Source organism: Primulina huaijiensis, chromosome 17 (assembly GCF_012295235.1).
Source record: "Primulina huaijiensis isolate GDHJ02 chromosome 17, ASM1229523v2, whole genome shotgun sequence".
Classification (NCBI taxonomy): domain Eukaryota; kingdom Viridiplantae; phylum Streptophyta; class Magnoliopsida; order Lamiales; family Gesneriaceae; genus Primulina; species Primulina huaijiensis.
The window spans coordinates 2,974,260-2,985,855 of record NC_133322.1 but is presented as its reverse complement, the minus strand read 5'-3'; the positions used below and the strand labels follow the sequence as shown (position 1 = coordinate 2,985,855).

The 11,596-nt window shown below is 35.6% G+C and overlaps 1 protein-coding gene across 1 annotated transcript; it reads right to left on the bottom strand.

Moving 5' to 3' along the window:
• Positions 1-340: 340 nt before the first annotated feature.
• LOC140963271 (probable ion channel SYM8) lies at positions 341-4,865 on the bottom strand. Its single transcript, XM_073422557.1, has 8 exons — positions 3,921-4,865; positions 3,593-3,661; positions 2,742-3,371; positions 2,243-2,425; positions 1,987-2,046; positions 1,700-1,903; positions 644-892; positions 341-359 (listed from the first exon to the last, which is right to left on the bottom strand). Exons 1-8 carry the CDS (start codon positions 4,548-4,550, stop codon positions 357-359), a joined length of 2,028 nt encoding a protein of 675 aa, XP_073278658.1. The 5' UTR covers positions 4,551-4,865; the 3' UTR covers positions 341-356.
• Between the last annotated feature and the right edge of the window lie 6,731 nt (positions 4,866-11,596).

Sequence of the window (11,596 nt, the reverse complement as noted above, 5' to 3'; positions counted from 1 at the left end):
ATCTTTGGAGATGAAAGTTTATGCTTTGAGACTTTCCAAACTATATGTCTTCCCAGGAGGAGACCAATTTACAAAACAAATGCAAGAAAAGTACTCGAAAATAATAAAATTAAATCATGATAATCAACTAACTATGTGTGGTACCCTAGTGTCATAAGGTACCTGAACTATTTGAACATCAATATACCCATTATCAATATTTTGCATTTTAAATCAAAAAAAAATGGGGTAAATATTAACCTTTTTAAAAGATAGTGACAAACAAATCTATACACCTACCTCATTCAACTCTGTTTTTTCTTTTCTTCTCTTTTCTTTTTTTGACATACAAAGTATTTGATGGGCTCAGCACGAAGTTACTACCATTTTGCAGCACAAAGCGAAAACCAATTTTCAGACCATTTGACAAGGATTCTGAAATGGGTTATTTTGAAATATTAAGTCAGTTTACCAACAGATAATGGTACACAAAACCTATTAACCTGTCCATTAATAGAAATCAGAGAGTAGTGAGCCAGACAAAACTATTCATGTATAAATGTGATATAAATCTAAGATTAAGCCTTCACATCCCAAGTCAAAGATCTCCATAAACAATGTTATACTAGTGATCTTATCATAAAGTTGGAGTTAAGAGGTTGACCTCTGGCAAGGAACTGGGGGCATATGTGTCATCATCCTCGGCAATGACAAGGATTTCATCACCTTCTTTTAGAACATATTTATCACCTGGATTCATTTTAATCTTTCCGCCATCTGCAGCAACCTTAACTCCACAAGGGATTGCATCAGGAAAAGATACAAGTACATCTCCAAAACGAGTACCATCCAGTTCAGGCCATCTTTTGATGTAGAACTCTGCATTTTCAAACCCCAGAATGTCTTCCCATATCTGCCAAGTGGAACTATAATAATTCATCTAATTGTTGGAGAACGGATTCCATTAACTACTGTTCAATTATGCAAAGATGCAAATCTCCACTTTTTAGGCATCTGTGGACAAATAGTAACAATGGCGAGTTTTGTTCAACGGATCATTGTTTAGCACACTTGAGAGAGAATTTTACTCCTTCATTTTTTTGGCAAATTTCCAGATATTTTATAGTGGAGGCTACAAGTTTTTGACCTTCTAATTGGAGAACAAGAAACCGAGACAAATAAGTTTTGTGTAAACCGTATTTCAAACTTAATGTTTCAAATGTAGACGTAGAAGGCAGCCTTGAATAATTTGTCAATTGTCTACTATATCAACACATCATTGATAACACTTACAGTCCTATAATTCTGAAATATACGAATTAACCTATAGCTCTTTTTAGTCACAACTTCCTTTGATTAATCATATTTAGATGATAAGGGAAACCTGGTTTTTCCACCCAGACAAGTTTTGAACGAACAATCGAGATCATTTGCCAACATTATTAGTTTATTACTAATGAAATTTGTAGTAACTAATAAGAATGTAATGTGATTGTGAATACATACATTATGATAAGAAACAAGGGGTAAATGATATACGACATGTTAAAGACATGGACAAAACAATAAAGGAAAGGACGGGAGACTAATGTTCTAGGATCTCCACAATTTTCACCTTTATAGAAGGTATGCTCTATGAATGATGTTATTGAGATACTCCAGCTTCATTTTGACTAGCAATCGTACAAAGTATATGAAGATCTACAGAATCATAGCTAACCTGAGCCAGGCCAGGCTGGAGAGCACATTGTATCATCAGTCTCCCAATCACATCATGGGCAACAACTGTTTCTATCAGTTCTCCTCCAACAAGCTTGACCAAAGGCTCATTATCAAGATCGCTCATTTCCACAACGATATGGCCTCTTAGACCCTCTTTCACACCAGTAAGACTGAGCACAACCCTTAAAGCACGTGCATCACTCTAATATGAAATTCCAAATAAATAAGCAACTAGCGACTCTAAAATTTAACCATAAGAAGACTTATTGAAATAAAAGTAGGGACCTGATCAGCATTTTCGTCAGATGCCAATACGATGATTGCCCGTGCCTTGGAGACTGAGACCTGCTTGACAAACACAGGGTATAGGATAAAAGAAAAAATTATAGCGCTCAGTTGGGGTCCGCAGTCAGGGGTGGGACTTTGGGATGACCAAAAGAATTTGATTTTTGTAGAAGAATAATTCTTAAAAATACATCTCAGTATCCTGCTACGACAAGGGGGAATAGATATGGGTTATTGTCAGTATAGAAAAAGCTACCTTTTTCAAGTCAGCGAGTATGAGAGGGCTACCGCTTCTGCAGATAACCGATGTTCCCATCAGGTCAAATTCAAGCTTTGCTATGTCCATCTCCATTTCTTCCTTGTCTCTTTCAGCAAGTACAACAATAACACCACCACCTATGCTCTTATTTGCTATTGCAAGCTGCTTCAAAAGTGAACCCTGTAATAAAGGATAATTTCTAACAATTAAAAAAAATTATCTAATTGAACAATCAAAAAATTCAATTGCATGTCGACGTTCAACATATCATGACGCTCATTGAACGATAGTATTTCTCATAGTTTCTACGGGAGAAGACAAAAATGTAGACCTATTAAGCACCTATTTCTCCTTAAAGTTGAGGAGAAAGAAAAAGGTAAAATTAAATTAAGTTGCATTGTTTTGTGAGATAACATCAAAAACCCTAGGAAACACAATATGGACGGACAGAGTTACAAGTCACAATCGCTTATAGCAATATTTGTTATAGAATTACCAGTTTATCACTCCATCCTAGAACGAGGATATGGTTACTTTCAATGACCTCACTCTTGCCTTTACGCAATGAATCCACCTTTTCTGAAATTGCATCGGAAACAAGTCCAAGCATCATGGCGAATATAAGCATGCCTCCTGAACTTATAGAAACTGAGACAATTCTTGGACCTGTACCAACTCTATCGGCGTGATTTCCTGAGTCTGCCACAAAGGTCCAAGAAAGCCAAAGAGCTTCAGAAAAACTGCCATCACTTACAGCATACAGTGCCAAGCCCCCAAATCCGATGAGAAACAGAGTCGCAAAGAGAAGTGCAAGAAGCTTCGCATAAGGATAAACAGAGAAACACACGTCAACTTTATAGGCAATTCTTTTCTTCAACGGGACCTGCTCTTTGTTATCTTTTGTCCTCTTTGAAAGATTCTTGATCCGTGGAAGATAGTCAAGATATTTGTACACCATAAATGGAGTAACGAGAGTAACGATAACAGTGTACAGAGCAATAGTTCTACTGTCACAGTGCCCTAACCACAAAAATGAACTTCCATTTTCAAGCTCCATAGCTTTTACCTGATTCCTATCAATGTAATTTTTATGAAAGCATAATCTACGTAGGTTGGCGTTCTCTTCCTGCAAACACATCCATCTTTCTTAATCAGGATTTAATGACAGATCATATTCGTAACGTCATCTGGTATATATCATGATATACCCAATCGAAACACCAAACACCATAAGAAACAAAGGGTACCAAAATGCGCTATAAGTTTGCATTCAGCCACAACATTCCTGCGGTATTCACATGACAAAAAATTAAAATAGACACACTATACTTGGAACTTTGAAATTACCTCAAGCCTTGCAATTTCATATCGCAACCCAACCGTGTACAGTAGTGATAGTATACTGAGAAACATGAGCTGCAGGTGCAAGCATAGAACACAATCACAAATTCATTCTTGAAAATAGCTCCAAGCAATAATTGAAGCCTAAGAAGCAAATGGGACAGTACACGCACCCTACGTAACAACAATTAAGAGCAAGAATCCAACTCTATTCAAGATCCCTTGTGATCTTCCAATATCAAGTATGAAGTAATAATCAACTAAACACTGAAAAAGAAAAAAAGAAAGAAAGAAAAGAACATGTCACGGAAAAAAGAAAAAAAAAACCACTAACAAATTTTAATCTCCAAGCGCTCCCGAATGATGAATTCTCCTGCATACTACTGGAATGAGCTGGATCACGAATTGATGGTAGTCTGGGAGAAGGGGCCAAAGCCGCCGTGGAGGCTTGAAGTGACAATGCCTTCAAATCTTTGTCGGCTTTCAGCTTCGTCCTACTGCTCCGGCGTGCGGAGTCTACTGCAGAGCCACTCAAATTTGGCGGCATGGAAGTGCTACGAGCAGGAACTTGAGCTGACCCCTGCTGTTTCGACAAAGAAGAAGAAGAAGCAGAAGATTTGATGCTGAGGTTTCGGCGAGTGGAGTAGGGGCCAAGATTGGATGGGAAGACGTAGTCCCGATCGGAGAAATTGAAGCTGAAGGCATCATCACTAGCGTTGCTGCTGGTTCCACCGCCGAGGTAAGTGACTGCGGGCGTAGCGGTGGATGAGGCGGAATTGACAGATGAAATTGGAGAGAACCGGCGTTCGGCTGGGAAGATGGGGCCCGGAGGGTGTGCTGCTGCTTGGGAATCATCAGAGCCTGAGGCGTCGGCAGGCTCGGTTTTGGACTTCTTGGTCACCGGTGGCCTCTCCGGCGTGCCCATATTCGGCTTGGAGCCCGATTGGCCATTGGTCCCCACCATTCCACCTGTTCTCCCAGACAGAGACTCGGGGTGTTGGCTTAGCTTAAGTTCCTAGTCTAATCCTCCATTGACCCAAAAAGACCACCACCAGAAAATCAAAAGGAATTCTAACCGTGGGTTGAATCGGACACACTAAATTTATGTTTTTTTTTCCCGTAAAAAAGTGAAAACACGTGATCCGTGGGAGGATGTGATTATTATATTCTTGAAATGTTAAGAAAATGAGGCCAACTACGTTAAAAATATGCATGTTCTTCGTATTCCTCTCGATATCTGGTGCATTAAAGCCTACACCGCACTGTGCTCTCGTCAGTGCCATTCGATTATAGTATTTTCCTTTTTATTTTGAAAAGCTACCAGGAAAACTCATTGGCATTTAATTTTGGGTTTAATTCTCTATATTTTGTTAAAACTTTGACGATTTTAATTTAGCAGGAAAATTTTAAAAATCAAGGTTACTTACTACTGAACAAAAAATTAATTCGAAAATTTGTATTTTATAATAGTATATTTAAAGTACTTGGCTAGCTCCTTTAAAATCGCTAGGTCCACCAGGTTTGCTTACCACAATAACATCTTCTTGTCGATTAAGTTAACAATTTCTTAATCTGGCAAAATAATGGGTCGACTTATCATGACCAGTTTAATCTAACACAAACTTGGCTAGATCTCCCTCGTCTCATAAAATTGGTGAGCTGAGTTAATAATTTTTTGACTTGTCAAAATGACGAGTCGGTCATCATCGTTTTGACACTTCGATTATCATTTTTGACACTTATCTCTAGCCAAAGTATCAAATACATATACTTGTCCTTTTTTTTTTTTACTTATGTGTAAATATTTTTTGAATGAATTAAAAAAAATAAAAAAATTCAAATAATATTCTTAATATATATGAAAAATAAAAAGTTTATATTCATATTTGACCTCGTGTTGAAAAAGCAAGTGTCCAATAACAACTGTCGGATCTACCTGCCAAGAACTCAGCCTACAAATCTGTTTGTCTCCATCTGCACGGGAGTCGAAAAATTTCACTCCATTTTCTGTCACAAATAGCACCTGGGGACGCAGAAAATGAATCCCCGAGCCCTAGCCGCCTCGCTTTCCTCGCTGATGTCCCAACTTCTTCTCCTCCTTGTCCTCATTTTCTCAGCCTCATTTACTCCCCCTCAAGATTTTATAGAAATCGTTTTTCCTCTCCTGCACCATTGTCTTTTAACTTCAAATACTGTTGCCACACTGTCCTTCTGTTCTTTTTCAAGAAAGCGGAAGCGAGCTCATTTCCAAAACCCGGATGTGTCGGAAGGAGAAGATGGAGCCGGGTTCGGTCTCGGCCAATCTCTCCGGATGAACTCGACGGTTCCTCGGAACCCTGAGTCTTTCAAGCAATTTTTTGGCATGAGGATATCTACATTTGAATGGCTCTGTGGGCTCCTTGAACCGTTGCTCGACTGCCGTGACCCGGTTGAGTCGCCTCTCAATTTAACAGCTGAGGTAAGACTCGGGATCGGCGTTTTCCGGCTTGTCACTGGCGCCGATTACCCTGAGATCTCCGGCCGTTTCTGTGTTTCTGAGGCCGCTTCAAGATTTTGCGTCAAACAGCTCTGCCGAGTGCTCTGCACCAACTTCCGATTCTGGGTAGGGTTTCCAAGTCAAACCGAATTAGAGTCTGTGTCAACGCAGTTCGAGAATCTCACAGGTCTTCCAAATTGCTGTGGAGTTGTGAATTGCGCTAGGTTCTTGATCAAAAAAGGTAATTCTTCGGATGCCATGATAGAAGACGAGGCCCAACAAGATAGCATTGCTGCTCAAATCGTGGTGGACTCATCATCAAGAATCTTGAGCATAATTGCTGGATTTCGTGGTAATAAAACTGACTCACGGATCTTGAGATCAACTAGTTTGTTTAAAGATATTGAAAATGGTGTGATCCTGAATTCGAGACCGTTGCATGTGAATGATGTGTGTGTACCTCAGTATTTAGTAGGAAATGGGGAGTATCCTTTGCTTCCTTTTTTATTAGTACCTTTCGTGGATCCTGAGGCAGGATCAGTTGAGGACAATTTCAATAATGTGTACAAATCAATGTGTGTTTCTTCGTTAAAAGTCGTTTCGAGTTTGAGAAAATGGGGTGTTTTGAGTGGAGCAATGAAGGAGGAATACAAGGTTGCGGTTGCTTATGTTGGTGCTTGCTCGATACTTCATAACATGTTATTGGGGAGGGAGGACTATTCGACTTTTTGCCAAGAGTTGGATGAGGGTGACTTCAATTTTCAACGTAGTGCTAGAGTAGGGGAGAATATGATGCAAGAGGAAGCCTCAGCAATAAGACAGGCATTGGCTAGAAGAGCAAGAAAATAATTAGGATGAATTCAGGTTACCAGAACACGAACATTTTATTTAATTTTTTGGATTTGTTGCCTCAAGGCTTGCCAGTGGCTAGCAATACAGCTCTTTTAAACAACCATGAAGGAGGTCAATAAAAACATTATTTTTAGAAACATCAAATTTTTTTTTTAGTTCAGAAAGTATAGAACTATATGCTGAAGCTGGATGAGGAGTTTCTTTTGGTTGTTTTTCAGTTTCAGCTGTTATATTTCATCATCGTGTGAGTAGGCCTTTCAAGATGAGGGTTAGGTTCGTAAAGCTTGTGACATCCCGTTAATTAGTCTCCTAGACGCACATTCAAGGTTTTGCTCGGGCTAGCTCCAGCTGATTAAGTTGTGTGTATCCATTATTCGCCATTGCTCAGGAACTCGGTAGTTTTGAAAGTGTTAGGCTCGCTGTTGAATCAGCTCAAATTCTATGCTGCTCCCCAATGTAAGTGGTTTTAAGAAACATACTCTGTTTGATTCTTGACAAACAACAGTTGAGGTGCTTCGTCGTTCTTCAAATTTATTATTGTGGTGAAAGTGGTTTGCCATTTGGATGACTGAAGAATGATTGCCATATATGATGGAGAAGTTATGATGTTTGTTCAAGTGTTCGACGATATGTAGCATAACATGTCCCTCAAGTTTCTTGAACGCCGCCAAATCCGATTTATTATTTAGTACAACATGCGATTAAGCTAAAGCATTTTTAAAGTTTCTTAAAACGAAGATAAGATCATCATAACATTCCTCATTTGGAGCCTGGGGGCATGAACTGGTCGTGGAATTCGCAAAAATGGTGGCTGCAGAGCATGGGGTTGTTGGCAGCCTGATTGCGGCGACATCGATGATGAAGATGTTTTGTTGATAAAATATGGATTAGATTTTGTTTATCAACTTTTAACCTTTTTTTTCCCTTTCCTCGAAATTACAACAAATATTTTTGGAGATCTCAGGTTCGAGAACAATTTTCTCCCGGACTTTTAAAAAATTAGCAAAATTTTTGGCCCACTTAACTGGTCGAAAACATGTACGACGATAAGAGTGTCAATTCCGATGGAACGCGTCAGGTTGACGTATAGTACTACGTAAAAATAGTTCGATCCGAACCCGAACACTCACAACTCAAACCCTACTAATCCGACTTAACTCGATCAACTCGATATTTATTTTTTTTAAAAAAAATTAAATAAAATTCACAAATATTAATAATATTTTAATTTAAACACATAATAACAAAATCTCTCTTAAATAAAATTTAAATTTAAAAATCTAATTATAAAAAATTAAATGACAAAAACTTGTGTGAGACGGTCTCACGGGTCGTATTTTGTGAGACAGATCTCTTATTTGAGTCATCCATGAAAAAAAATATTACTTTTTATGCTAGGGAACTGTTTGGTTCAAGTACTTGTAAGTACTAATATAAATAGTCCTATCATATCACTTGTTTTGTACAATTATTATTTATCTCGATCAATCAAATTATTAATTATTTATTTCACATCAATTAAATTCGTAATAATTTATCTCACATCAATCAAATCAATAATATAAAATTATGATATTACCCTTAATAAATAATATTATTAATATTCTATTAATATTTTCAACAATGACAAAATGGTAATATCATATTATCTCAAATTTAATCAATCAAATCAATTAAATCAAACACTATATTAACTATCATTTTTTATTTATTTTATTATTACAAAATATTATTTATCTCCATAATATATATCTCATACTATGAACCAAACGGTACCTTAGTATTACTTTTTATTGTTAATATCGATAGGGTTGACCCGTCTCACAAATAAAGATTCGTGAGACTGTCTCACAAGAGACCTACTCAAATTAAATATATTTACTAAATCGAATAAATAATTGTTTTAAAAAATATATAAAATAAATATTAAATTATAAAAAATTATTATATAAATATACAATAAATATTTTTTCAAACATATAATATGTAAAAATGTAAGTAATATTTCTTAATTATATATTTGTTGAAAAAACTTAAAATTTCGGATCACCGATTAATTGTTTAAACAAACCTAGTATTTATAGAAAGAAAGTCAACGATGACCTTATTTTCAGTGCTCACTTACTAATTATGGCAAGATGGTTGTTCATACCATACTTTTCTGACACGTCAAAATGTCCCTTTCGCCTTATCAAATCCATGAGATTCTAACACTAATGATTACCAAGACAAGGTATCTCATACTTGTGCACTCGAGTGAGGTGCTATTATCGAGATAACCCGAATAGAAAACCATCACCTGGGAACTTGTCTGGCAGCCCGGAGAGATGATGTCTCGAGCAGTCATTTGCCCGGCTATTATCGAACCGGCCCAAAGATTGTCGGGATCTAAACCATGACCCGGGATCATCCAGTATCCACGAACCGGGCCTCCCCGAGGATATCACCGAATATCGTTTGACAAATCGAATTGATCATCGTTTTCATGCTACACTTGAAACAAGATAAAATCATAGACATCATGCGATAATGTATCAAACTGATTTTAGTAAGTATATTGAGAATTACATGGTGATTTATAGCAGAAGACCGACTAGAATTCGATATTGAAACATTACAAAAACATATATCTTCTAACGAAGTGGTTATCACAATACAACTGTCATCGAGAGAATACACATACAATACAAAAACAAATAACTTATTGTTAAAAACATTATCATAGATGAGCCAGAATTATTAATCTACCCAAATTAACATTTTAGACTATGAAATTTTTTAAAATAAATAATTGGAACTAATATTAAATTAATCTAAAATTTTCATAAACTTAATATATAATTTTTTTTTTTGTTAATTAATGATAAGAATAATGAAAAATTTTAACAAATATTCAATCAAACTATTAAAAACATAAAACCAGATAAAATAATAGTCAAGCTACAAAATAAAGTTAATCAATTCTGATATGTTTTGACATAACAAAACACTCAAAAAAATTATAGCATTTTTTAAATTTAACAATACAAATATAACAATTGAAACTGATATTTTCTTTCGAAAATCACATCAGTAGTTTGCGATATCCCATCATTTGTTATAATTCAAACAAACACTAGACATGAAACTAGCAAATATATGATCCTGCTCTAAAACTCGTTTAGCTGCAAAGAGAAAATAAAATATAAGCACAAGGAAATAATAAAACTAAAAGAAATGAACCTTTGAAAATCATTCTTTCAAATTAATCATCTTCCTTTGTGGGGCATTTGGAAATTAGGGCTCATGATTTAAGCCCATTGGCCTTAAGGTAATGACAGAGGCCCTAGTACTTGGCAATTGGATTTCGAACCATGGATTGCTAGCTTGGAAGCTCGAAGAAAATTCTAAAAACTGGTCGAGATTTATCGTTCAAAAAATCCAAATTATATTTGTCATTATGATGTATTTACGTCACCATCTTAGTAGGTATCTTGTGAGATGGTCTCACGAATTTTTATCTATGAGACGGGTCAACCCTACCGATATTCACAATAAAAAGTAATACTCTTAGCATAAAAAATAATACTTTTTCATGGATAACTCAAATAAGATATATGACTCACAAAATACGATCCGTGAGACCGTCTCACACAAGTTTTTGCCCACCATCTTTATTATGGTTAAAGTTCAAAGCTTTGTGAAAGCAAGATACCTCCTGCTTCCTGTTGTAAAAAAATAAAAAAAAAATAAAAAAATCTGATGTATTAACTATTTTTTCATATATTTTCTATACTATTATTATTTCTTTTACTCAAACTTTTCAACATTTCTCAACAAACTCAAACGTAATTTTAAGTTTAAATTCAACTCGATAAATCTCATTTTAAATCACCAACAAACTGTACAAAAAAAATCCAGTAAAACATGCTGCGAGTGAATTTTTTGGAAGATATGTTTAGAAAACTTTTTTTCCAAAATGACCTTAAAACGAGCCAACATTACATTTACCAATATAATGGAAGCAACTATTCTTTGAAATTGCAACTTACTTTTATTGCATCAATGGCCACCCCATTCATCATTGAGAAGTGAAAAATTCAAGGTAAAGTTTTTGTGAGACGATGTGATCTATATTTGTGAGACGAGTCGATCACATCTATATTTACAATAAAACGTAATATTTTATCATGAGTAGGAGTCGAGTAGGGTCGGAAACATGTCTCACAAAATCGACTCGTGATATCGTCTTATTAGAGTTTTTTTTGTTAGATAAACGCTTCGAAAAAAAGGGTGTAACATGTTTTATTTTGATGACAGATTTTATTGTACATGCCAAATCATGTAGATTTTGTTCAGGGTGTATTATTAAATTTTGTGTTTTTGTGTGGAGTCAGTTGCTATTGGGTTTAAAATATAGTATTTTGATTAAAATAGTTTTTTTTAAAGATTTTGAAGAATCGAATCAAAATATAATTATTATATATTTCGAAGCATAAAACTGTATAGGTATATGTTTTTGGGAAATAGATTGAATATAAGATAATGATATTTAATTTAATTTTTTAGAATATACTATAGGTTTGAAAGATAAAGTAATCAGACCCAAAATATCATCATGGTCCGGCCAAATACACCTGTATTAGGATGAAATTTAGCACAAAATGTAGCAAATGATTTCGTCTTTAAAATAAAAAAAAATT

Excerpts from the sequence above, each read along its gene's own strand:
- LOC140963271 (XM_073422557.1), bottom strand. The coding sequence starts at position 4,550 with ATGGTGGGGACCAATGGCCAATCGGGCTCCAAGCCGAATATGGGCACG. Across the intron at positions 2,426-2,741 it reads TAGGATGGAGTGATAAACTG|GGTTCACTTTTGAAGCAGCT; the intron begins GTAATTCTATAA and ends CCTTTATTACAG. Across the intron at positions 1,904-1,986 it reads CTGACGAAAATGCTGATCAG|AGTGATGCACGTGCTTTAAG; the intron begins GTCCCTACTTTT and ends ATTTCATATTAG.